This window comes from Loxodonta africana, chromosome 8, assembly GCF_030014295.1.
Source record: "Loxodonta africana isolate mLoxAfr1 chromosome 8, mLoxAfr1.hap2, whole genome shotgun sequence".
Classification (NCBI taxonomy): domain Eukaryota; kingdom Metazoa; phylum Chordata; class Mammalia; order Proboscidea; family Elephantidae; genus Loxodonta; species Loxodonta africana.
In genome coordinates this window covers 288,710-316,466 of record NC_087349.1, presented here as the reverse complement: position 1 = coordinate 316,466, position 27,757 = coordinate 288,710, and the positions used below count along the sequence as shown (strand labels likewise).

At 50.0% G+C, this 27,757-nt stretch overlaps 2 protein-coding genes across 6 annotated transcripts in view; both read left to right on the top strand.

Moving 5' to 3' along the window:
- ZNF775 (zinc finger protein 775) overlaps nt 1-12,984 on the top strand; it is a 29,465-nt gene extending 16,481 nt beyond the window's left edge. Inside the window, exons 2-3 of one of the 5 annotated variants that reach the window (XR_010322558.1) lie at nt 2,889-2,983; nt 4,024-10,804. Coding sequence is in view for 1 of the 5 variants with exons in the window: in XM_064289553.1 (XP_064145623.1) it covers nt 10,834-12,360 (1,527 nt within the window). In the remaining 4 variants the exon portion in view is untranslated. The other 4 variants (XR_010322557.1, XR_010322556.1, XR_010322559.1 and 1 more) reach the window with 4 other exon arrangements.
- A 13,738-nt stretch (nt 12,985-26,722) lies between these two features.
- Nucleotides 26,723-27,331, top strand: LOC135232280 (gastrula zinc finger protein XlCGF49.1). Its single transcript, XM_064290348.1, has one exon. The coding sequence runs from the start codon at nt 26,723-26,725 to the stop codon at nt 27,329-27,331; it is 609 nt and encodes a 202-aa protein (XP_064146418.1).
- The last annotated feature ends 426 nt before the right edge of the window (nt 27,332-27,757 follow it).

The window sequence follows — 27,757 nt, the reverse complement described above, 5'->3', positions numbered from 1 at the left end:
CAGTGAGGAATCTGTGAAACATTTCATAACATGGAGGAACCTGGAAGGCATTATGCTGAGTGAAATTAGTCAGATGCAAAAGGACAAATATTGTATAAGACCACTATTATAAGAACTTGAGAAATAGTTTAAACTGAGAAGAAAACATTCTTTTGTGGTTACGAGGCGCGGGGAGGGAGGGTGGGAGAGGGGCATTCACTAATTAGATAGTAGGTAGTTTTAAGAGCTACTTTAGGTGAAGGAAAAGACAGCACACCGTACAGGGGAGGTCAGCACAGTTGGACTAAACCAAAAGCAAAGAAGTTTCCTGAATAAACTGAATGCTTCGAAGGCCAGCGTAGCAGGGGCAGGGATCTGGGGACCATGGTTTCAGGGGACATCTAAGTCAATTGGCATAATAAAATCAATTAACAAAACGTTCTGCATCCCACTTTTAAGGGTGGTGTCTGAGGTCTTAAACACTAGCAAGCGGCCATCCAAGATGCATCAATTGGTCTCAGCCCACCTGGATCAAAGGAGAATGAAGAACACCAAGGACACAAGGTGATTACGAGACCAAGAGACAGAAAGGGCCACATGAACCAGAGACTACATTAGCCTGAGACCAGAAGAACTAGATGGTGCCAGGCTACAACCGATGACTGCCCTGACAGGGAACACAACCGAGAACCCCTGAGGGAGCAGGAGAGCAGTGGGATGCAGACCCCAAATTCTGAAAAGACCAGACTTAATGGTCTGACTGAGACTGGAAGGACCCTGGAGGTCATGGCTCCCAGACCTTCTGTTGTCCCAGGACAGAAACCATTCCTGAAGCCAACTCTTCAGATATGGATTGGACTGGACAATGGGTTGGAGAGGGTTGCTGGTGAGGAGTGAGCTTCTTGGATTAGGTGGACACTTGAGACTATGTTGACATCTCCTGCCTGGAGGGGAGATGAGAGGGTGGAGGGGGTTAGAAGCTGGCGAAGAGGACACGAAAAGAGAGAGTGGAGGGAGAGAGTAGGCTGTCTCATTAGGGGGAGAGTAATTGGGAGTGTGTAGCAAGGTGTGTATGGGTTTTTGTGTGAGAGACTGACTTGATTTGTAAACTTTCACTTAAAGCAAAATAAAAATTATTTTTTAAAAAAGGATCAAAAACCACAGGCTTTCATATGGATTACACCTCAACATAAAACAAAAATCACAACTCGACCAATAAGGAACAATCATGATAAACAGAAAATATTGTACTTGTCAAGGATTTCATTTCACTTGGATCCATAATCAACACCCATGAAAGCAGCAATAGGGAAATCAAAGGACATATTGCATTGGGTGAATCTGCTGCCAAAGACCTCTTCAAAGTGTTATAAAGCAAAGCTGTGACTTTAAGGACTAAAGTTCACCTGATGCGAGCTATGATGTTTTCTATTGCCTCATATGCATGTGAAAGCTGGACAGTGAATAAGGAAGACAGAAGAAGAATTGATATCTTTGAATTATGGCGTTGGTGAAGAATATTGAATATAGCATATAGAATGGACTGCCAGAAGAACGAACAAATCTGCCTTAGAAGAGCTACAGCCAGAATGCTCATTTGAAGTAAGAATGGCGACACTTTGTCTCACATTCTTTGGACATGTTATCAGGAGGGACCAGTCGCTGGAGAAGGATATCATGCTTGCTAAAGTAGAGGGTCGGGGAAAGAGAGGAAGACCCTCGATGAGATGGAGTGACACATTGGCTGCAGCAATGGGCTCAAGCATAACAACCATCATGAGGGTGGCCCAGAACTGGGCAGCGTTTCATTCTGTTGTACATAGGGTAGCTGTGAGTCAGAACTGACTGGACGGCACCTAACAACAACAACCACAACAAGACAGAGACAAAAATCATCCATAGGGCAAAAGAGAAATGAAGCTGTGTGCTCAAAGCAGCAGCATGATGTAGGAGAAACACTCTTGGGTCATGAGGAAGCCTAGGCATTCCTGAAATCTCAAGCGAGCGAAGCCAGGCTACTCCCTAGGCTGGGCCCTTTTCCCCTTGGAGAAGCCAGGGTAGGTGACTGGAACACTGAACGCCCTCTGTATACTCAGACAGGTGACGCAGACATCACAAAGGGCTCCAGACCATTAGTAAAGCAGAAAAACTAAACCCAGTGCCGTCCAGTCGATTCCGACTCATAGCGACCCTAGAGGACAGAGTAGAACCGCCCCATAGGGGTTCTGAGGAGTGCCTGGTGGATTCAAACTGCCGACCTTTTGGTTAGCAGCCGTAGCTCTTAACCACTATGCTACCAGGGTTTCCAGACCATTAGTAGACCATTGATAGACTGTCCTTTTTCCTGATAAGAGCTCCGGGGAGCCCTCACATGGAGCCAGGTGGCTCTGCGTGGGGTGAGACTTGGCTTGGACACTTAGTGGCATGAGGCACATGGGAGCTGGGCCAGAGCATTTAAACCTCCACAGCAGGAGTGATGCCTTGCTGGAGGTCCCCTGCACAGACACTGCCCTGCTGGCTGTAAGGAGTGACTCGTTCTGGATAGTCAGATTCTGTGGACAATTCAGAGTTTACCTCTTTTAAGCACCTTTTTATTTTATCTGAACTATTTTGAATTTGAAAAAAAAAAATCCTTTTTGTGATGACTGAGGCCTTCTCCCAAAGGACAGGTGTGAGGCCTCTTTTCTTGATACTAGCACCTATAGAGTTGCTATGAGTCGGAACCCACTCAATGGCACCTAACATCAGCAACAACAATGGTTAAGGAGCTGTACCCGTGTGACAAACACAAGTTCAGGGGCACCCTTGACAAGGTCAGCACTCAGCATCCCCAGGTTTCAGGGCCCTTGGGAGTGTGCAAGTTTGAAGCCTCACACACAATTCTTTTATCCTCTCCTGGTGCCCTATAGCTGGTGGAGGTGAGAGGACTCTGACCTGGCCTTCTGGGGCATTCAGGCCTGGGGACGGCAGCCTTCCCAGCCATTGACACCTGTGGGGACTCAAGGTGAGTTTAAGCAAGGCAGGCAGTGCCACTCAGGGACAGCCGTACCCTCGTCCTGGAGTAAATTTTGGATTTGCTGCTGACTGCCGATTGGACACTGTAATGGATTGAATTGTGTCCCCCCGAAAACAGGCTTATCAATTTGATTGGGCCATGATTCCCAGTATTGTGTGGTTGTCCTCTCTTTTGTAACTGTAATTTTATGTTAAAGAGGATTAGGGTGGGATTGTAACACCCTTACTAGGATCACATCCCTGATCCAGCGTAAAGGGAGTTTCTCTGAGGTGTGGCCTGCACCACCTTTTATAAAAGGAAAGGGAACAAGCAGACAGTCGGGGGACCTCATACCACCAAGAAAGCAGCATCAGGAGCAGAGCACGTCCTTTGGACCCAGGATTACTGCATGGAGAAGGTCCTAGTCCAGGGAAGTTTGATGACAAGGACCTTCCTCCGGAGCCAACAGAGAAAGCCTTCCTCTGGAGCTGATACCCTGAATTTGGACTTGTAGCCTACTAGACTGTGAGAGAATAAATTTCTTTCTGTGAAAGCCATCCACTCGTGGTATTTCTGTTATAGCAGCACTAGATAACAAAGACAGGCACCTAACCCGAGTGCCATTAAATCCAGTTTTTTACTGCATCTGAAGAAACACAGTTAAACTCATCACACCTGGGTATGCAATTCCTGCCAATATACAATTTAAATCACCACTTCAGAATATATTCTGGATATAATTCACTGTCCATTAAAAATCTGCATTATTTTAGAACTCTGCTGTCCAGTACGGTAGCCACTAGCCACATATGGGTTTTAAATTTAGATTTAGATTTAAGTTATTTTACATTAAATTGAAAATTTAGTTGCTCAGTTGCAGTAGCCACATTTCAAGTGCTTGATAACCACATGTGGCTAGAGGCGACCATACTGGGGAGCTCATTTCCCCTGTTGCAGAAAGTTCTATTGAAAAATACCCTAGACTGTCATTTCTGTTTTACTTATGTTTATGGTATCTTTTTGCATGCGAAACCTGGACAATGAATAAGGAAGACCAAAGAAGCATTGACGCCTTTGAATCGTGGTGTTGGCGAAGAATATTGAATATACCACGGACTGCCAAAAGAATGAACAAATCTGTCTTGGAAGAAGTACAACCAGAATGCTCCTTAGAAGCAAGGATGGCAAGACTATGTCTCACATAGTTCGGACATGTTGTCAGGATGGACAAGTCCCTGGAGAAGGACATCATGCTTGGTAAAGTAGAAGGTCAGCAAAAAACAGGAAGACCCTAAACGAGATGGATTGATACAGTGGCTGCAACAATGGGCCCAAGCACAGCAACAATTGTGAGGATGGCACAGGACTGGGCAGTGTTTCGTTCTGCTGTGCGTAGGGTTGCTGTGAGTCGGAACTGACTTGATGGCACCTAACAACAACAACATAGTGTCTTTTTGTCATACAGGTGTTTTAAATTTACTTTTAAAGTCTGTATCTTGTTTAAGAAGGTTTTATTTTTTCTAGAATCTAAACATTCTTGTGATTCTTCTAATGTGTATTGTCTTTTTCAATTGGCACTTAAATACATCTGGATTTAATTTTTATAAATAGTATTGCCTCAGTGATCTAGTGCAGCTGTAACAAAAAATACCACCCATGGGTGCTTTAAAGAACAGGAATTTATTTTTTGACAGTTTAGGGAGCTAGAAGTTCGGATTCTTGGCATGACTGTAAGGGGAGGACCTTCCTTGTCAGTAGTCCTTCGAGTTCCTTGGCGTTCTTGGCCCCGTGTGTCTCGGTGTCTATTCTGTTCTTTTTATAACCAAGAAGTGATTGGGTTTAGTTCTCACCTGGCTTAGGTACAACCTAATTAACATCACAAAGAAAACCCTATTTCCAAACAGGAGTATATCCACAGGTATACAGGCTACGACTTCAATGCTCCAGAACTTCAATTTTGGAGACACAGCTCAATCCATAACAGGTATGAAGTAGGAATATAACTGTGAAAATGGCACGGCGGGGCTTCTGACCTCTTGTAACTTCACAAGGGGGGAAGAAGAATCAAGATCAACAGCTCAAGGCTGATTCCTATGAGGCAGAGGTCAGACATGCCTCCTCTCTGTGCCGTCTTTACCAGTTCTGACACCTCGCATCCCTCCCACAGCAGTCTCTACTTCTTTGCTGGGTTTGATAATTCATTGCAAGGGCCACACAGAACTCACAGACAATACTGACGATTATGGGGTTTATTAGGGAAGTAACAGTTTACAATTCAGGATCAGGAATGACTCAGGCTGTAGTACTTTGATGAGGACAGCTTCTTCTCAGCCATGCCCACAGGCAGCCATGCCCAGAGGCCCTTGGTCTCTTGGTCCCTCAGCCCCTGCTGTGTCCTAGCAAGTGTTACAAATGCTTTTTCTCTACCAGTAAGTGCCTGGAGGCACCCTACCCTGCCAGGAAGTCTTGGCCCAAAGGCATCTAGCTCTCTCACTTACTTCCTGGGTCCCAAGCCTAGCTCTACCAGGTACCTGGAGGCACTCCACTTCCCAGCAAGCCTCTTGCCTGAATGCTCAGTTCTCTTCTCTGTGGGCTGGCACAAGCACTGCAGTTACCTTACTCGGTGGGCTGGGCCCCCCTTGCCATCTGTGACAGCCTCCTAGTTCTGTTGCGCAGTTTCTCTGCTGCAGCATCTCACTGTCTCTGGTGTTACCACTCTCCATCTCCTGGGTCTAGGAGGCTCTCAGTGCGGGGACCCTGGGTCCAAAGGACGCACTCCACTCCCAGCTCTTTTTCTTGGTGGTAGTGAGGCCTTCCCCTTCTGCCTCTGGGATGACTAATTCTAAGCCTAGCAGGATGGCAAAATTGACCAATCCCCTCGTTAGGGCTCAATATACCTTATCTGTATGGTCCACCTCCCCACAAGGGTGCCATGCACCTTATATGCATTATTAGCAAGCTGTCCAATCCCCTTTGGTGGGCCATAAGCACCTTATTTGCATAGTCCCACCCAGTCATTTGGTGGGAGTTACAAGACCATGATAAGAAAGGCTATATAAAAGCAAGCCATCACACCTCAGCAACTCAAATATTTTTCCCCAAAAGATAGTTGTTCCCCATTGATGAATAGGCCAGCCTTTCCCCAGTGACTTGGGATGCTACATTTTACTATGTATCCAACTACCACAGGTCTGTTTTTTAGCCTCTAGCCTGTTCTATTGGCCTATTTTTCTATTGTGTGTATTCTACAGTATTTTAATTACTGTATTTTAGCTTTTAACATTGTATAAGCCAGATTCCTTTTTTTTTTTTTTTTTAGTTTTCTGGGCGATTTATCTGTATTTACACATTATTTTAGAATGAAGAGCTTCTTTGCCTTCTCATCTAGGAATATGAGATAGTTGTCCTTTTATTCATGTTTTCTTTATCCCTTCAGTAAAGTCTAATAGTTTTCTTTCTATAAGTTTTGCATTTCTATTAGGTTTATTCCTGGTTATATTACAGCTTTTATTCCCATTTTAAAAGAGCTATTAATTTTAGTATGTTTTTGTATCTGACAATCTTGCTGGATGCTTTTAGTTCAGTACTTTGTCGGTGGATTCCCTTGCACATTCTAGGCTCACAATCATTAACAAATGAGAGTTTTCCCTTCCTTTTAAATATATATATATTTATATACACACATATACACACACACACTCACACACACAAGCCCAGGAGCTTCAGAAGCTGAAAGAGACAAGAAAGGGCCTTCTCCCAGAACCAACAGAGACAGAACATAGCCCTGCTGATGCCCTGGATTTGGACGTCTAGCCCCCAGAACTGTGACAAAATGAATTTCTGTTCTTTAAAGCCACTGATTTTGTGGTATTTTATGGCAACTTGTCTTAGTTGGGTTCTGTAGAGGAGCAAAACCAGTTGGACTGCTGTATATAAATATAGAAAGATTTACTTCAAGGAATGGCTCATTCAATCGTGGAGGTTGGGAAGCCCCAAATCCACAGGTCAGGTAGGAGGCTAGAAACCTCTGCTGGGTTATGGGATTGCGGGGGCTGGCGAATCCAAAACCTTTAGGTCAGATGGCAGGCCAGAGACTTCTACAGGCTTATGTCCCAGGATCCAAAGGTTAGGACTGAGAAGAATGCAGGGTTAAGAGAGAGAGAGCTCTGCCAGAATGTCCATATATATTCTGTTGTAGGCCACACCCCCACAGAAACTCCCCTTTCAACTGATGGTTCATCATGTCACATCAGCAAGTCCAGTGACTGGCCAAACCACTGCAAATCATAGCCAAGTCAAGTTGACACATGAAACTAACCATCACACAGCCCTAGGAAACTGAGACAGACTTTTGTGCTGAATCTTGGGGTGTTGCTCTAACAGATACCTAAAAATGTGGAAGTGGGTTTGGAATTGGGTGATGAGTAGAGGCTGGAAATATTTTGAGGTGCTTAACAGTAAAAACCTAGATTGCCTTGAAGAGGCTGTTGGTAGAATTATGGACATTAAGAGCAATTCTGATGAAGGCTCAGAAAGAAACGAGAGCTGTGGGGAAAACTTGTCATTAGCAAAATGTTTCTATAAATGTGAACGTTAAATGTGCTTCTGGTGAAGTCTTAAAAGGAAATGATTAACATGTCATTGGACACTAGAGGAAAGGTGATACTTGTTATAAAGTGACAAAGAACTTGGCTAAACTATGTTTGTTTTGTGAAAAATAGAACTTTTAAGTGATGAACATGGTTATTTAGCTGAAGAGGTTTCTAAGCATCATCTTCAAGATGGAGCCTGGTTTCTCCTTGCTGCTTATAGTAAGATGCAGGCGGAAAGAGATAAATTAGGGAATAAGCTGTGAAAAAAAGAACCAGAACTTGAAGATTTGGAAAATTCTGTTGTAAAATTTTAGAAAGTATGCCCTGGAGATGACACCAAGAGTGTGACTGAACACTTATTTGCTAAAGAAATTAGGCTTGTGACCTTGTAAAAATGGCATGGGGGCGGTGTCTGACCTCCTATAACTTCACAAGGAGGGGAAGGAGAATCAAGATCAATAGCCCAAGGCTGCTTCCTATGAGGTAGAGGTCAGACATGCCTCCTCTCTCTGCCATCCTTACCAATTCTGACACATCCTGTCCCTCCCACAGCAGTATCTACTTCTCTGCTGGGTTTGATAATTCATTGCAAGGGCCACACAGAACTCACAGACAATATTTACAATTATGTGGGTTATTAGGGAAGTAATAGGTTACGATTCAGGCTCGGGAACACTCCAGATACAGTTCTTCCATCAGGACAGCCTCTTTACAGCTGTGCTCGCAGGCACGCCTCTTTGTGGTTCTAGGCCTCTGTTCTGCTCAGGCAAATGTTACAAAGTTCTTTTAGCCCCTGCCAATAAGTGCCCACCAGTAAGTAAGCCTTGGCCCAAAGGCACTCAGCTTTCTTAGTCAGTGGGCCAGGAAGCGCACTGCATGGACTCCAGCCGGTCTCCTGCTGCTGTTTCTCTGCCACCACTTCTCCCCATCTTCAGGGCTACAGCTCACTGTCTGTCTCCTGGGTCCAGGAGCTTCTCAGCACAGGGATCCGGGGTCGAAAATGATGCGCTGTCCACTCCTGGCTGTTCTTCCTTGGTGGTGGCAGGAACCTCTCTCTGCTCTGGAATTGGCTCTCTTTTAAGGCAAAATTGACCAATTCCCTTGGTGGGCCACAGTCCCACCTAATCACTTGGGTGGGAGTTCCAAGACCATGGTGAAAAAGGCCACACGAAAGTAATTGATTGCATCACAGACCTATATATACAATCATCCATCTCAGCAGAAATGTTCCCAGTTTAGACTAAAGGGGACAGAGAAGTGACCAAAGGAAAGAAACTGATTCCTGGAATTCTACTGGTAGGAAGTGGGAGGATGGAGCTACTTGATTGTAAAAATAAGTTGTCCTTCGAGAAATGGAAAGGACAATTCCAGGAGCAGTTCAAAGATCAGCAGGACTCTCTGCACAAGTACGGGGGTAGCGTCACTGTTCCATTGGACCAAGAGAATGAGGCTTCCCAGAGCCGAAGGGCTACCACCTAGATGTGCCTGGGTGACAGAGGATTATTTTCAAGCCTTGGGATCTAATGGAATTTGCCCCTGCTGAATTTCAGACTTCCTCGGCACCCATCGTCCCATCTTTCTCTCCAATTTCTCTGTTTTGGAATGGTTGGAATGCCTTCCCAACCATTGTACTTTGGAAGCCAACCCACCCACTCCTGTCAAGTCGATTCCAAATCATAACGACAGAGTAGGACAGAGTAGAACTGCCCCATAGAGTTTCCAAGGAGCACCTGGTGGATTTGAACTGCTGACTTCTTGGTTAGCAGCTGTAGCACTTAACCACTATGCCACCAGGATTTCCACTTTGGAAGCAGATAACTTATATCTTGGGTTTCACAGGTTCACAGATGGAGAAGAATTTAGCCCCAGGATGGACTATACCCAGAGTCTCACCTATACCTGATTTAGAAGATGAGATTTGGGACTTAGAATTGATGCTGGAATGGGTTAGGACTTTTGGGGACACTGGGATGAGGTGAATGTATTCTGCACACGTGAAGGTCATGAATTTTGAGGGCCAGAGGGCAGAGTGTTATGGATTGAATTGTGTCTCCCAAAAAGACATGTTGAGGTCCTAACCCCTGCATCTGTGAATGTGATCTTGTTTAGGGATATATAGAGTTTCTTTTGTTATCAGTTGGGTCAAACACAGTCATACTGGAGTACGGTAGGTCTCAGTCATCATCCCTTCTGAGTGGTGTCTTATAAAAAGGGAGGCATACACAGGGGAAAGACTGCATGTAAGGAGCCGTCTTCAAGCCAAGGAACAAGAAGAAATGCCTGTGGATGCAGAAGCTGAAAGAGATGAGGAAGGTTTTTCCCCTAGAGCTGACAGTCCTGCTGATGCCCTGAATTTGGACTTCTAACCTCCAGAACTGTGAGAAAATGAATTTCTGTCCTTTAAAGCCATCAACTTATGTGCTATTTTGTTATGGCAGCACTAGGAGACTAAGACACCTTGGAATTTCCTGAGCGATTGGCGGGTCTTTATTATTTATGGTGGGCCTCTTGGATAGTTTATGCCAACTTGAATAGTTTATGCCAACGAAGTGACTCTGGTAGTCTTAGGGTGGGGGCGGGCCACACCAGAAAGACCAGTCATGTGATTAGAGGGTTGGGACTATAAGCCATGTGATATCAGCCCAACCTGAGGAGTTGGGAGGTGGGAGGGCTGGAGATGGAGTTCAAACATGTAGACAGTGATTCCGTCAATCCTGCCTCCATAATGAAGCCTCAGTAAAAACTCATGACACCAACGCTTGAGCGAGCTTCCTGGATTGGCAGTACTCTTTGAATATTGTCATGGTTTGATGCCAGGAAGGTGATGTGTGCCGGGGGGTGACAGAAGCTTTGCATTTGGGACCTTCCCAGACCTCACCCTAAGCGTTGCTCCCTTTGGCTGGTTTTGATTTGTCTCCTTTTGCTAAGTATAGTGCTTTCCTGAGTTCTGAGTCTTCTAGCAGATTATCCAGTCTGAAAGTCAGGGAACCCCAGTGTTTGTAGCCAGCTGGTCAGAAGTCAGGGTGTGCTGGGGACCCTGAACTTGCAGTTGATGTCAGAAGGGAGGCAGTCTTGGGGGACTGTGCCCTCGGACTGTGCAGTGTGGCAGCTCATGGTACTTCAGTTCTGTTTACTCCCCACCACTTCCTTCCCTCGGCCTCCTCTTCGCCATCCCATCATGCAGTGACTGACAGTCTCAAGCAGTGAGTAATCTCTCCCCATCCTCTCTTCCCTTTGCCTCTGGCAGGAGATGGGCTGGGGGTGAAGATGAAGCAGGAGAGGCTGGAGCCCCAAGCCGTGCTCTCAGAGAGAGACAAGGAAAACGTTTTCCAGCAGCACCAGAGCTTCCCACCATGCCAAGCAACGGGGACACCTTGCACCTTGGGGAGAGAGGAAGAGAATGGGGGTCCCAGGTGGGCCCCTGCCCCTGAGCAGGACAGGGGGCGGGCAGGCCAGGCTCCAGCAGCGGTGTCTGCCCCGCCGAACGCCCCGCCCTCTGCCTCTGAGGGCCACTGTGTGTGCCTGGACTGTGGGAAGAGGTTCAGCTGGTGGTCGTCTCTGAAGATCCACCAGCGCACGCACACCGGGGAGAAGCCGTACCTCTGCAGCAAGTGCGGCAAGAGCTTCAGCCAGAAGCCGAACCTGGTGCGGCACCAGAGGCACCACACGGGCGAGCGGCCCTTCTGCTGCCCCGAGTGCGCGCGGCGCTTCAGCCAGAAGCAGCACCTGCTGAAGCACCAGAAGACGCACTCGCGCCCCGCCGCCCACGCCTGTCCCGAGTGCGCTCGCTGTTTCCGCCACAAGGTGGGCCTCCGCACCCACCAGCGCGCCCACGCCCGAGACCGCCAGCTGGCCGGGGCTGCGCGGCAGAAGCTTCTCAGGGGCACAGCGGCCCACCAGGCTCACTGCCTCCGGCCGGCGCCGCAAGGTGCCCCCGAATGGGCCTGGCCGGGGCCGTGTCCAGGGTGGTGGGGCGGGCCGAGGCCCCAGGCCGCAGTCACCGTGACCCCGGGGCCCTGCGAGCCGCGCCAGTTCATCTGCAGTGAGTGTGGCAAGGGCTTCCCGTGGTGGTCCTCCCTGAACATCCACCGGCGCATCCACACGGGCGAGCGCCCCTACCCCTGCCCTGAGTGCGGTCGGCGCTTCAGCCAGAAGCCGAACCTGACGCGGCACCGGCGCAACCACACCGGCGAGCGGCCCCATCGGTGCCTGGACTGCGGCCGCGGCTTTCGCCAGAAGCAGCACCTGCTGAAGCACCAGCGCACACACCTGGCTGCCCCAAAGGCCGCCGTGTGCCCCCGCTGCGGAGAGAGCTGCCCCAGCCGGGGGGCACTCCGGGCCCACCAGCGCGCCCACGCCTCCACTGTAGCGGGTGGGGACCCGGGGCCGGGCTCTGCGCGGCAGTCCGAGGCCCCCCGGGGCCTCTCCGCGCAGCCACAGCGGTCGCGGGGGGCTGGGACGTGGGGCGGGGGGCAAGGGGGCCTGGCCGCGCCTGGCGAGCCGCGCCAGTTCATCTGCAGCGAGTGCGGCAAGAGCTTCTCCTGGTGGTCCGCGCTCACCATCCACCGGCGCATCCACACGGGCGAGCGCCCCTACCCCTGCCCCGAGTGCGGCCGGCGCTTCAGCCAGAAGCCGAACCTGACGCGGCACCGGCGCAACCACACCGGCGAGCGGCCCTACCTGTGCGCTGTCTGCGGCCGGGGCTTCCGTCAGAAGCAGCACCTGCTCAAGCACCAGCGAGTTCACCGGGGAGCCCTGGCCACGGTCCCCCGCTCCAAGGAGGAGGTGCTTTGATAGACAGCAGGATGTGTGGGAAATGGCCAGGGCCTTTCAGAGCCCCAGGGGGTGAGACTCCATCAAAGGCAGCTCCTCAAAGCTCTCAGGCCTGAAAACAGGAACCCAGAGGCCCAGAGAGGAGGCCTGGAAGACCAGGCGTCCTGCCCCCGGAGCCCAGCGTGTTAGGCCCTCCCTCTGCACCCACTCAGGTGGGGTCCCTGGCAAGAAATGGCCCAGGTCTGGGCAGGTAGGATGGCAGTCACATGCCTGCATGCAGGATGCAACTCAGTCAGATGCTACTCAAGTCTAAGACAGACACCAAGGACTGGAAGCCAGAGCTGTCTGGGGAGGGGAAAGCATAGCCCCAGTGCCCGGAGCAGTGTCTGGTGCTTAGTGGCCTCTGGACAGATGCTTTGGGGAGGATGAATGGTTAGGTGGCACTCCAGCCCTGAGTACCCCACTGCCCATTGCCCTGGGTGCTGGGTCTGCTCAGCACTGGTCTGTGTGGTAGGTAGGGCCAGGGCATGAGGGGTGGTCTCAGCTGAGGTTTGGTGGCTTGGGGATTGCCGCCTGTGCCTGCCTGATGGGACCCTCACCAGCCCCAGGGTTTCGGAAAGAAAATGAAGGATTGACTGTTCTGCATAGTCTTGTGGTCCTTTCTAAACCCCCCTTGAACACTGGGTCTTTGTTCTCCCAGGGACCTATTGCCCTAGGACAGGAAAGGTGCCTTTGTGTGAGCATAGTGACTCCTGCCCCAGTTCTTGCTGGGGCCTGGGGACAGTGTTTTCTCCACATCAGCTTTCTGTCTTCTTCCCATGTAGTTCCTCAATTTACAGCTACCCAGAGGTCACCCCTCACACCCTCAAGGTGGTGTCACTGAGGCCCTGGCTACCTAGAGAAAACCCAGGGCTCTAGACCAGGTCATGGCCTTGGACAGGGTCTTCCCAGATGGGAGGAGGGGATGGCAGGTGGGTGTGGGGGCACCAGCATCTGATAGCTGGGAAGTGGGAGGAAGAGGGGCCAGTGTGGCTCTGTAAAAGGAGATCTGCACCACCGGTCCACCCTGTTAGGGGCCAGAATTCTTCTCTGGACTCAGGGCTGCTGTCCCCGGAAGCTGCCGGGGCTCAGCCTGGCTTCCCATCACCTATTCAGATCTTGTTTAATCTTCTCCACCTGATAAAAGCTTTAACTGTTGTGGTCTTCCCAAAGGGCACATGGAAGTGGTGGTGAGGGCCCACAGGCTTCTTTGGCCATCCCAGCATACCTAGGAGACCCAGGACTGGGGCAGGTTAGAACTCAGGGCTCCTGATGCCGTGTTCTACACTTTGTCCTCCGACACCCCATCCCATGCCCTTTCCTCTGATAACCCATCCTCTGACACCCTGTCCCATACCCTGCTCTCCAATACCCCATCTTCTCATGCCCTGCCCAGTTCCCCATCAGGAGCTGAGCTGGGCAAGGTAGGTCAGCACTGGCCCCTGTGGGATAACTCAGCTCTCAGGATGTCTCTGACCCGCTCCACCATGTGTGCCTGCCTAACTCCCTGCAGCCCACCAGCCTGCCTGCCAGGGGGTGAGTGCCCTGGATCTCATCCAGACCCACTTTGACCATGGGGAAGGCTTGGAGCCCAGCAAGCTGCCTCCTTGAGGAGGATTCCTGCGTGCTGCCACTTGTTCTTGGGCTGGAGGGCCGGGACATTTGAGGATAGAGCCCTTTGGAGCCAAGTGCCTGAGTAGGTGGACAGGCAGACACTGCAGAGCTCCATGGGTGTCAGGGTCATCGCCCATAAGTGACCTGTTTAAGGACAAGGTCAATCACACAGCTGTACTGGTGGGACCTGGGGTTAACGGGGCTAATGAGAGTTAATGGGGCAGCTTTTCTCCCCATGCAAATTCATCAAAATGCCATTCCCTGACCCCAGGGACTGGCCTCTAACAAACAGATGTGTTAGGTCACACGGGTGACAGGGTTGAACCTGAGGCCAAGGCGGGTGAGATATGCCCACCCAAGAGCTCATGGGCCTGCATGGAATAAATCATTTTATACACACATGGCCTGGACAGTATATAACCAGGCTTGTCCATTATCTCATCTCATCTGAAAAATCAATACTTGACACCTGAGGAGAGGGGTTGGGGGTGGTATGATGTGTCCACCAAGGTCGTTGAAAATTGGTTGCAGGTCCCAGGTCTCCTGCTGGGCTGAGCTTCTTCTGCTGCCACAGCCACAAGCTTCTCCAAGGCTGGCATTGCATCATCAACATCAGTCTTCTTTCCTTTTCCTTTTAAAATAATGAAACCAGGTCAGAATATTTAGGAGGAGGCATGCCATTAAATCAGAGATGGTCAGACTGGTTATTCTGGTGCTTTACTGTCCACAGTACTCTGGAGCATGGTGCGATTAAGGGGCCTTTTAGGGGAACGGCAAACAGCCACAGATAAAGCAAAATCTTAAAGGATTTGTATCCTTTTTTTTTTTTTTTTGTAGATGGGAGAGACATATTTTATTTCTCCAGTGACATATGACATATGAACAGTTGATTATAAATGAAAATCCTGCTTATACACCAAAACCAAGTCCTTTGGGTGGTTCAATCAGAGGGAAGACTACCAGCTGGCTTACAAGAGAACCGTCCACTTGGCCCAGGTTTTGGAATTTTGCCAGCTTTGAGCCCATCAATGATTTCTTCAAAATCTTTGGGTGTCAGTCCTTCATGTTACTGTTGTTATTGTTTAGTGCTGTCCACTTGGTTCCAACTCATAGCGACCCCATGTACAACAGAACAAAACACTCCCCGGTCCTGTGCCATGCCCACAATAGTTTTTATGTTTGAGCCCATTGTTGCAGCCACTGTGTCAATCCATCTCGTTGAGGGTCTTCCTCTTTTTCGTTGACCCTGTATTTTACCAACCATGACGTCCTTCTCCAGGGACTGATCTCTCCTGACACCATGTCCAAGTATGTAAAACGTAGTCTCAATGTTCTTGCTTCTACAGAGCATTCTGGTTGTACTTCTTCCAAGACAGATTTGTTTGTTCTTCTGGCAGTCCATGGTATATGCAATATTTTTCACCGACATCACAATTCAAAGGCATCAGTTCTTCTGTCTTCCTTATTCATTGTCCAGCTTTCACATGCATACGATGCAATTGAAAATACCATAGCTTGGGTCAGGTGCACCTTTGTCTTTGAGGTGATATCCTTGCTTTTCAACACTTGAAAGAGGTCTTTTGTAGCAGATTTGCCCAATGCAATGCGTCTTTTGATTTCTTGACTGCCGCTTCCATGGGTGTTGATTGTGGATCCAAGTGAAATGAAATCCTTGACAACTTCAATCTTTTCTCCATTTATCATGATGTTGCTTATTGGTCCAGTTGTGAGGATTTTTGTTTTCTTTATGTTGAGATGTAATCCATACTGAAGGCTGTGGTCTTTGATCTTCATCAGTAAGTGCTTCAAGTCCTCTTCACTTTCAGCAAGCGAGATTGTGTCATCTGTATAACACAGGTTGTTAATGAGTCTTCCACCAATCCTGATGGCCCGTTCTTCTTCTTAGAGTCCAGCTTCTCGGATTATTTGCTCAGCATACAGATTGAATAGGTATGGTGAAAGGGTACAACCCTGACACGTACCTTTCCTGATTTTAAAACACGCAGCATCCCCTTGTTCTATCCGAACAACTGCCTCTTGATCTATGTACAGGTTCCTCATGAGCTCAATTAAGTGTTCTGGAATTCCTATTCTTTGCAAAGTTATACATAATTTGTTATGATTCACACAGCCAAATGCCTTTGCACATTCAATAAAACACAGGTAAACATCTTTACTGGTATTCTCTGCTTTCAGCCAGGATCCATCTGACATGTTATGGATTGAATTGTGTTCCCCCCAAAATATGTGTCAACTTGGTTAGGCCATGATTCCCAGTATTGTGTGGCTGTCCTCCATTTTGTGATTGTAATTTTGTGTTAAAGAGGATTAGGGTGGGATTGTAACACCACCCTTACTCAGGTCACCTCCCTGATTCAGGGTAAAGGGAGTTTCCCTGGGGTGTGGTCTGCACCACCTTTTATCTCTCAAGAGATAAAAGGAAACGGAAGCAAGCAGAGAGTTGGGGACCTCATACCAGCAAGAAAGCGGCACCAGGAGCAGAGCGTGTCCTCTGCACCTGGGGTCCCTGTGCCTGAGAAGCTCCTTGACCATGGGAAGATTGAGGACAAGGACCTTCTTCCAGAGCCTTCCGGTGGAGTTGACACCCTGAATTTGGACTTCTAGGCTACTAGTCTGTGAGAAAATAAATTTCTCTTTGTTAAAGCCATCTACTTGTGGTATTTCTGCTGTGGCAGCACTACGTAACTAAAACAGAATTTGGTACCAAGAGAGTGGGATGCTGCTCTAACAGAACCTAAAATGTGGAAGCAGTTTTGAAACTGAATGGATAGAGTTGCGACAGCGGCAGAGCACCAGCGCAGCAGAGAACCTGCAGCGGCAGAGGAGCAGCAACAGCAGAGAATTAGAAGCAGCAGAACCAGGAGACCAGCGTGACAGGGTACTGGAGCCGGCCCACTGAGCGAGAAAGTTGAGTGCCTGTGCGCCTGAGGCTTCCTGGCAGAGCGGGGTGCCTCCAGGCACTTATCAGTGGAGCTAGGCTTGCCGACCCATGGAGCCAGAGAGCTGAGTGCCTGTGTGCAGGAGGCTTCCTGGTGGAGTAGGGTGCCTCTGGGCACTTACTGGTGGAGTTACAGAGCTTTGGAACACTTGCCGCAAGCAGGACAGATGTGGGCATGAGGCCTGAAGAGCTGAGAGGCCAAGAAACCAGGAACCAGAAGCTAAAGAGACAAAGAACACAAGAAGCCGAGCTGCCTCAGTCTCAAAAGGTATGGGCCAGGACCTCTGGGATTTCAAAGGGTGGAGCCGTAGCCTCTGGTGTTCCTAAGAGGGGAGTTACCACTCAGATGGACTAGGAGAATGGTGCACCCAAAGCCGAGGGAGCAGAGTTGCTGTCCCAGTGGGCCTGGAAGGCAGAGGTGAAGCCCAGGGTTGAGGGGCCTCCATTCAGAATCTGGAGAGTATGGCCAATGCCTAGAGTCTGGAGGGCAGGGCCATTGTGTCAATTGTCTCAGAGAACAGAGGATTAGTTTTAAAGCCTTAAGGGCTAATGTAATGTGTTCTGCTGACTTGATTGTTGCCTGTTATACCTTCTTTCCCTTCAGTTTCTCTCATTTGTAATGGAAATGTCTAGCTTGTACCATTGGAAACAGATAACTTGTATACTAGATTTCACAGATGAAGAGGAATTTTTGGATTTAGAGTTAAGAATTTTGCCATAATGCGACGGGGTGAATATGTTTTGCATGTTACAAGGATGTGATTTTTGGGAGGCCGAAGGGTGGAATGTCATGGATTGAATTGCGTCGCCCCCAAAATATGTGTCAACTTGGTTAGGCCATGATTCCCAGTATTGTGTGGTTGTCCTCCATTTTATGATTGCAATGTTATGCTAAAGGCGATTCTGGTGGGATTGTAACACCACCCTTACTCAGGTCACCTTCCTGATTCAAGGTAAAGAGAGTTTCCCAGGGGCGTGGCCTGCATCACCTTTTATCTCTCAAGAGATAAAAGGAAAGGAAAGTAAGCAGACAGTTGGGGACCTCATACCACTAAGAAAGCAGCACCAGGAGCAGAGTGTGTCCTTTGGATACGGGGTCCCTGTGCCTGAGAAGCTTTTCGACCACGGGAAGATTGGGGACAAGGACCTTCTTCCAGAGCCGACAGAGAGAAAGCTTTCCCCTGGAACTGACGCCTTGAATTTGGACTTTTAGCCTACTTTACTGTGAGGAAATAAATTTCCCTTTGTTAAAACCATGCACTTGTGGTATTTCTGTTAGGCAGCACTAGATAACTAAAACACATCAGCTATGATATATATCCCTGGTTCCACATCCTCTTCTGAATCCGGCCTGAATTTCTGGCAGTTCCCTGTTGATATACTGCTACAGCTACTTTTGAATGATCTTCAGCAAAATTTTACTTGCATATGATATTAATGATATTGTTTGATAATTTCCACATTCAGTTGGATCACCTTTCTTGGGAATTGCCATAAATATGGATCTATTCCAGTTTGTTGGCCAGGTAGCTGTCTTCCAAATTTCTTGGCATAGATAAGTGAGCACTTCCGGTGCTGCATCCATTTGTTGAAACATCTCAACCGGTATTCCGTCAATTCGTGGAGCCTTGTTTTTTGCCAATGCCTTCAGGGCAGCTTGGACCTCTTCCTTCAGTACCATTGGTTCCTGATCACGTGGTACCTCCTGAAATGGTTGAACGTCGACCAATTCTTTTTGGTTTAGTGACTCTGTGTTCCTTCCATCTTGTGTTGATGCTTCCTGCATCATCTAATATTTTCCCCGTAGAATCCTTCAATATTGCAACCCGAGGCTTGAAATTTTTCTTCAGTTCTTTCAGCTTGAAAAATGCCAAGCGTGTTCTTCCCTTTTGATTTTCTAACTCCAGGTCTTTGCACAAGTCGTTATAATACTTTACTTTGTCTTCTTGAAATGCCCTTTGGAATCTTCTGTTCAGCTCTTTTACTTCATTTCTTTCACTTGCTTTAGCTACTTGATGTTTAAGGGCAACTTTCAGAGTCTCTTCTGACATCCATTTTGGTCTTTTCTTTCTTTCCTGTCTTTTTAATGACCCCTTAGTTTCTTCATGTAAGATGTCCTTGATGTCATTCCACAGCTTATCGGGTCTTCAGTCATTAGTGTTCAATGCATCAAATCTATTCTTGAGATGGTCGCTAAATTCAGGTGGGATATACTCAAGGTCATACTTAGGCTTTCATGGACTTGTTCTAATTTTCTTCAGTTTCCACTTGAACTTGCATATGAGCAACTGATGGTCCATTCTGCAGTCAACCCTGAGCCTTGTTCTGACTGACGATATTGAGCTTTTCCATCTTCTCTTCCCACAAATGTAGTCAGTTTGATTCCTGTGTATTCCACCTGGTGAGGTCCACGTGTATAGTCGCCGTTTATGTTGGTGAAAAAAGGTATTTGAAATGAAGAAGTCGTTGGTCTTGCAAAATTCTATCACGCAATCTCTGGCATCTTTTCTATCACCAAGGCCATATTTTCCAACTACCAATCTTTCCTTGTTTCAAACTTTTGCATTCCAGTCACCAGTAATTATCAAAGCATCCTGTTTGCATGTTCGATCAATTTCAGGCTATAGAAGTTGGTAAAAATCTCTAATTTCTTCATCTTTATACCAAAAAGAACTGGTTGATGTTCAACCATTTCAGGAGGTAGCATATGATCAGGAACCGATGGTACTGAAGGAAGAGGTCCAAGCTGCCCTGAAGGCATTGGCAAAAAACAAGGCTCCACGAATTGACAGAATACTGGTTGAGATGTTTCAACAAGTGGATGCAGCACCGGAAGTGCTCACTTGTCTATGCCAAGAAATTTGGACAACAGCTACCTGGCCAACAGGCTGGAATAGATCCATATTTATGGCAATTCCCAAGAAAGGTGATCCAACTGAATGTGGAAATTATCAAACAATATCATTAATATCACATACAAGTAAGATTTTGCTGAAGATCATTCAAAAATGGCTGAAGCAGTATATCGACAGAGAACAGCCAGAAATTCAGGCTGGTTTCAGAAGAGGATGTGGAACCAGGGATATCATTGCTGATGTCAGATGGATCCTGGCTGAAAGCAGAGAATACCAGAAAGATGTTTACCTGTGTTTTATCGACTGTGCAAAGACATTTGACTGTGTGGAGCATAACAAATTATGTATAACTTTGCAAAAATAGGAATTCCAGAACACTTAATTGAGTTCATGAGGAACCTGTATATAGATCAAGAGGCAGTTATTCAGATAGAACGAGGGGATACTGTGTGTTTTAAAATCAGGAAAGGTATGTGTCAGGGTTGTATCCTTTCACCATACCTATTCAATCTGTATGCTGAGTAAATAATCCGAGAAGCTGGACTCTAAAAAGAAGAACGGGGCATCAGGATTGGTGGAAGACTCATTAACAACCTGTGTTATGCAGATGATGCAACTTAGCTTGCTGAAAGTGAAGAGGACCTGAAGCACTTACTGATGAAGATCAAAGACCACAGCTTTCAGTATGTATTGCACCTCAGCATAAAGAAAACAAAAATCCACACAACTGGGCCAATAAACAACATCACGATAAATGGAGAAAAGATCGAAGTTGTCAAGGGTTTCATTTTACTTGTATCCACAATCAATACCCATGGCAGCAGCAGTCAGGAAATCGAAAGACCCTTTGCATTGGGCAAACCTGCTGCAAAAGACCTCTCCAAAGATTTCACCTTGAAGACTAAGGTGCACCTGACCCAAGCCACAGTGTTTTCCATCACCTTATATGCTTGTGAAAGCTGGATGATGAACAAGGATGACTGAAGAATTGACACCTTTGAATTGTCATGTTCGTGAAGAATATTGAATATACGGTGATTGGACAGTGCGGTGTTGAAGGAATGATGCTCCCAATGGCAAGAAGCTAGAAATGTTGTCTTCCCCCACACTTCACCCAGGCCCAAAAGCTAGAGAGACCTTCCATCATGAGGGGAATAGTGGCTAGAGTCAGACAGTCCTGGGGTTAAATTATGGCTGTGCCGTTTAAGGCATTGGACCCTGGGCCTATGTATGCCTGTGTAAAGTGTATAGTGTGCCTGGCACACAGCAACACTTGACAAACGGCAGCTAGTCCCATTATTTTCATAAACGTGTGCAGCATTTTTGTCTCCTTGCTTTCACTTCACTGTGCTTGCCCCATATGAAGCTCTGTTCCCATGAAGAGTTAACGTCCTCAGTGTCCAGTAGTTCTACTTCAAGCTTAGGGTTTGGCCGAATTGATGTCGTGGGTCACGTCTGGGTTTTAATTCCAAGGAAAGGGAACTTTGGAGCAGACGCAATCTTGTACCCAGAGCTCTACACCTCCATAGGTCTGTGGCTCCTCCCTCCTTACACACCCGCACACGAGGCGGCTGAGAGGCCATCAGATGCAGCTTGTAGATGTGCTCCCAGTCATCCAACAGACATGTACTGAAGACCTGTTACGCTCTGGATGCTTGGGATCCAGAGATGCTAAATGAAAACAGCCCTGCCCTCTGAAGTGGGGATATGAGGTCAGCACAAGGTGCTTTGGGGATGCATAGTGGGGTCACTGTCCAGCCCCAATGACACCCCCCCCAGACAAGAGGGACATGGGATGGCTTGGCAGGAGGAAGCTGGGGTGGCCAGGCAGCAAGCATGGTCTCTGTATGGGCAGCACTCTGGAGCAGAAAGCAGGAAGGCCCACAGGTCAGGCATTCTGTCCGTTTGTGCTGGGTGAACCCAGAGCCGGACCCCAATGAGCTGTGAGCCCTCTGCCCACTCAGGAGCCAAATCCTAGGCCACAGTTTTGTTAGAGTCCAGCTGTCACATGGGCTTCACAGGGTGTTGACAATAACCGAGCTGGCCATAACTGTGCCTTTGCAGAATATCTCCACCTTCCTACATCTATTGTGTCCCCACAGCACAGGGGGGCAAGGGGATGCATATGAAACCAGAGAAGCCAAGACTCAGCCAAATTGGTGCAGAGAAGAGAATGGAGGCCTCTCAGAGTTTGAGGTTGTCTCTGCCTCCTACCCCATCCCTGAGCTATGTCCTCTCCTTTTGTTTTGGCGCCACCTACCTAGAACCCACTGCGAAACCCACTGCTGTTGAGTTGATTCTGACTCAGCAATCCTGTGGGACAGAGTAGAACCGCCCCATAGGGTTTCCAAGGCTGCCACGTCTTTCTCTCATGGAGTGACTGGTGGGTTCAAACCATTGACCTTTCGGTTAGCAGTTGTCTTAGTTGTCTAGTGCTGCTATAACAGAAATACCACAAGGGGATGGCTTTAACAAACTTATTCTCTCACAGTTTAAGGGGCTAGAAGTCCAAATTCAGGGTGCCAGCTCCGGGAGAACATTTTCTCTCTCTGGCAGCTCTTGAGGAAGGTCCTTGTCATCTGCCTTCCCCTGGTCTAGGAGCTTCTCAGGGCAGAGACCCCGGGGCGGAAGGACACGCTCCGCTCCAGGCTCTTATTGCTTGGTGGTAATGAGGTCCCTTTCCTTTCTACTTGCTTCTCTCTTTTATATCTCAAAAGAGATTGACTCAAGATACAACCTAATTCTGAGAATTGAGTCCTGCCTCATTAACTGCCTCTAATCTTGCCTTGTTAACATCATCCAAAAACCCATTGCTGTTGAGTTGATTCTGACTGATAGCGACCCTACAGGACGGAGTAGAACTGCCCCATAGAGTTTCCAAGGAACAGCAGGTGGATTCGAACTGCAGACATTTTGGCTAGCAGCAGTAGCTTGCTGTAATTCTTAAGCACTGTACCTCAAGGGTTCTATTAACATCATACAAAAAAAAGAAAACCCAGTGCCATTGATTAACGTCATAGAGGTTAGGATTTACAACACATAGGAAAATCACATCAGATCACAAAGTGGTCGACAACCACACAATACTTGGAATCATAGCCTAGCCAAGTTGCCACATATTTTTGGGGGACACAAGGCAATCCATAACAGCAGCTGAGTGCTTAACCACTGTGCCACCAGGGCTCCTGGCCTACATATAAAATGCTGCTAAAAACATGGCTATATCTGACTTTTAGAAAGCTGGTCATTTCTGATTGTCCCATTTCTCTCATGGCTTGCAGAAGAGGGGAAGGCTGGTTGCCCTGGCAGATGACAGCGTCTGCAGGAGCTGGCGAACTGGGGTGTGGCTGCTGTGCCTGTTCCTCGGTCAGACATCCCAGGTCCAGGGGAGGGTTACAACCCATAGCGATGAGGGTCTGATGCCAAAGCCACACTCAGTCTACACTTGGCCCTGGATCGGGGCAAACGTCCATCCTGGTGGTTCGTCCCTCTGGGCTTCCCTGCTGCCCTGTTTTAAACACCAGTGTCCTTTGGGTGTCTGGCTTATGAGTATCACGTAACTGGGTGCAGTCATGTGGGGAGCAGCGTGGGGGGTCCTATCTGGTGGTATTAGAAGCAGGGTCCTGATGTAGGGAGGAAAGAACTGTCCTTCCTGCCCAGCAGACCCCTCTGGGGTTCTGTCCACACAGCTGAGCACCCACAAAGCCTCAGGGGGCCCAAGGTGCTTAGAGCCACCCGTTCATTTGAACCCATTGCTGTCGAGTCGATTCCGACTCATAGCAACCCTACAGGACAGAAGAGAACTGCCCCACCGAGTTTCAAAGGAGCGCCCGGTGGATTCGAACTGCTGACCTTCTGGTTGGCAGTCAGTGCTCTTAACCACTACCCCATCAGGGTTTCCCTTAGAGCCACACCCACCATCTATTGCAGGAGGCCTGCCACGGGAGTCCAACAGCAGTGCTTTGAAAACCCCTTTCCCTCTCAGGCTTATTTCTTCAACTGTAAACGGTGGGACTGGACTGTGTGAATTCTGAGGCACCTTATGGATCATTCCTTGGGGTCCCTGACACCACACCTGGGTCTGCTCTGCAGTGCCTGGCATGCTGGGGGTGGGGTCCAGCCCCGCCTTGGCTCTGGGGAATCACTAGGTGCTCCCCATTTATTTCAGTTTCCCGCCTATAAAATGAGACAATCATACAAGTGATTATCTCTGTGGGAAAGGTGTAATACAGGGGGAGATACTCCAGGTGGAAGCACAGGTAAGGGGCGTTATTACCTGACAGCCTAAGGCTGGCTGGAGTTCAGCCCTGCCCTCTGTGAGCTGGCTGCTTCTCCTGTGACACCAGCTCGTCTATGGGATGCTTCGACTAGAGCTCCCGAGAGGGAGGGGACATTCTACCACGTGGCTCTGCTTCTCTTAAGCAAGGAAAGGCTTTGTACCTCCTGGGAAAACAAACAAACAAAAAAACCTTTGCCATCGAGTCGATTTCGACTCACAGTGACCCTATAGGGCAGAGTAGGACTGCCCCATAGGGTTTCCAAGGAGCAGCTGGTGGATTTGAAGTGCCAACCTTTTGGTTAGCAGCCAACCGCTTAACCACGGTGCCACCAGCGCTTCAGCGCCCCCAAATCCTGTTGCCTAGACGTTGGGGGCAGTTTTGGCCTGACCAGAGTATTCCGGCTTTTGAATGAGCGAGGAGAGGGCGATGCCCCAATTGTGGACTTAAGGCCTCGGGAACCCTGAATGGGAATGACTGGGGTGGGAGGATGGGGGAGGAGGGCGCTGGCCCCCATCCAGCCCCCGCCCGGCCCCACTGCCCGACCTGGGCCGGCCCTGGTGGACCCCATATTCCGTCAGCCGGTTTAGGCGAGTTTAGACTCCCAGCCTCGCGGGGCTGTTGGGCAGCTGCGGCGGGAGGAGCCCTCGGGGGTCTACGGCGGGCGAGGCTGGCCGTTACCGTATTTATCTGGGCCAAAGCTCTGGAACGCGTCACTGCGGCGCTACCGTATTTGCTGGGCGCTGCGCAGGTCCTTTCAGGGGACTGAGTGCCGCGACTAAATTGCGTATTTATCGGGGGTCGTGTGGCTCCGGCGGGGCGCGGGGAAGCAGGAGGTGGACTACGTTATTTCCCCAAGGCAGCCAGGCCTTGCAGAAGGGTGCAGTAGGTTGCGGCAGCCGTATGGGAGGCCTAACGTATTTTCGTGGGGGTGGGGTTGCGACGCAGAGTTTACCATATTTCCTCAGGGTCGCTCCGGCCCCAGGAGTTGGCAAGGTTATGCAGGCTCAGCTCTTTTGATTAATGCAGTTTTTGATAGGAAGAGCGTTGCGGGAGGCTTGCCGTATTTATGGGGGCAGGAAAGAAAGGCCGCGGGAGTCGCTGCGGGAGTGTTACCGTATTTGCTCTGGGCAGCGCAGACTCTTGAGGAAAAAGCCGCCGCTGGAGACCGGAGAGACGGGGGCGCAGCCTGGGCTGTGAGTGTGGGGCGGAAAGGAGGAACTTGGGGAGGGGCGGGGGCCACAGCCGTGGGCCCTTGGCTCAGTGACAGGGCCAAGTAGAGACTGGCCCAGGGGACTATGATGGTCTGTCTTTGCAAATATCAGTGCAGCTGCTTAGGAAAGACTTGTGGGTAGGTTCTGTTGCAAGTGGTGCTTGCCCTTTCACCAGGGCAAGGGTCTGTTCCACCCTGATCTCTGGCTGAGGGCAGGGCAACAAGGAGGCACTTTCTCTGAGATCCCACTCTGCAGACAGGTTGGCTGAGGCTGTGGTGAGCAGTGAGATCTGAAGCCCGGGGAAGGCCGGCATGCAGGGTCGGTGGAGTAGGAAGCGGGAGGCGGCAGGTAGTCCAGCTCTGGCTGGCCTCAGCTCTCTGCCGGAGCAGGAGCCCAAGTCTTGGTGGTGGCGGCGCAGACAGTAGCCCTGTAGGAGCAGGGACCCTTTGGGTATGGCTGGCTCTGGAGGGCTGGGTGTGTGTGTGTGTGTGTTGTGAGGGGTGTTCAGTGGCTGAGCAGCAGCACACTGAAAAGAGGACCAGGCAGAGAGTCAGGAGACCTGGGGTCTATTCCTGGCTCTGGCTCCTGTGTGACCTTGGGCAGGTGTGTGGACTTTGCTGAGTCTGTGTTTCCCCATCGGTACAGCTGGGCTGTTGTGAGGACAATGGGAAGCAACGTAAGAAGAGTGCAGTGCCCTGGGCAAGAGGGACCCTTTGGAGAACCAGCACGAATGGGGGTGTGACGCAGGCTGGCGACCTTGTTGAGCCCTGAGTCGGTTGCTTGGTCTTGGGCCAGGCCTGGCTGTGGGGATACAAAGAAGAGTGACGCGTAGACCCCCTCCCCCCAGCCTCCCTGTTGGCTCAGAGACGAAAACCTTTAAGCTCCTGCCTCGTTTTGATAAATGAGGAGCCGATGATGCCTTTAGTGTTTAATCGAGGTCACTTTCAAGTTTAGAGGGTTTTTGTTTTTTTATTTTAAGCTTTGCAAAAGCTCCTTAAACTAGATGGCCTTACACTTCCCTCCAGATTTGGGGTGTCCGTCCCCACCCCTCCCTGAGAATCTGGTCGGAGAGGTGCCAGCCTCTGAAAGTACCAGTCCGAGTGGGGACAGGCCTGGTTTTTCACCAGTTCCTGGTGGGGGGACCGAGGCGGTCACGGCTGACCACCACGTAGGGTGCTAAGGGCCACAGGGTTGGGCTGCATAGTTTAAGGAAGGGCTCAAGGGGTCAGGGCTTCTAGGAGGAGGTGGCACTTGAGAAAGGAGGAGCAAGACGTGAGTTAGGGGTAGAGGAGAAAATAGTGTATCTTAGCACGGGAAGACTGGCTTGAACAAAATCTTACAGGGTTGGGGGAGGAGGGCAGTCCCTGCCTGATTCCTCTCACTGCTTCTGCCTCCCCAGGGGCTGCTGAGCCGCTGGAAGTGCCCATGACGGAGCCCGTGACCTCCGGAGGCGGGTCCCCCGCCGGGGAAGTGGAGGAGGCCCCGGGGGACGAGCGCGGCCTGGTCATCCACCAGCCCGCGGAGGAACCGCCCCACCGCTGCCCGCTGTGCGGCCAGACCTTCCCCCAGCTGCCCAGCCTGATCCGGCACCAGAAGGCGCACGCGGTCCCGGGCCGCACCGCCTTCGTGTGCCCTGAGTGCGGCAAGGCCTTTGGCGTCAAGCACAACCTGGAGGTGCACCAGCGCACGCACACGGGCGAGAGGCCGTTCGCGTGCCCTGACTGCGGCCGCTGCTTCAGCCTCAAGCAGAACCTGCTGGCGCACCGGCGCATCCACAGCGGCGAGAAGCCGCACGAGTGCGCGCAGTGTGGCCGCCGCTTCCGCGAGCCGCGCTTCCTGCTCAGCCACGCGCGCATCCACGCGCGCGCTCCGCCGCCGCACCCGCGCCGCCCTGGGGTCTTCGGGGAGCGGCGGCCCTTCTGCTGCGCGCGCTGCGGCAAGAGCTTCGCCCGCGAAGGCGCCCTCAAGACGCATCAGCGCAGCCACGGCCATGGCGCCGACGGCACCGCGACGCATAGGGCCTGCGCGCTGTGACCCGCGGCCCCGGGGTGGGGGCGCGTCCGGAAGCGGACGGGGGCCTCCGGGGGCCACCCACTCCTCACCCAGGAGCCCGTTTGCAGGAGTGCGCTGCTTCGAGCCGGGTTTTGGCTTCCTTCTCTAGCTCGCCCAGAGCAGGTGAGCCCTACTGGCAGCGCTAGAGCCCTTCTTCTTGAATGGGGAGGGGCAGCTGTATCGAGACTAGCAGGCAGGGGTGGGGGGCTCCATAGAGAACTTCTTACTGGCTGTTCTTTCCCAGAACGCTCTTGGGGAGGGCCCAGTGCCTCAGCCTCAGGCCCAGCTTCAGACCCCAGGGTCTTCACGTTTCTGGTCACTCTTTTGTTCTTCTCCACCCTGGGACACTGTGAGGGCATCCTTGCCATCCTGCAGGTAAGGGAGGGCAACGTCATTGTCCAAAAAGCT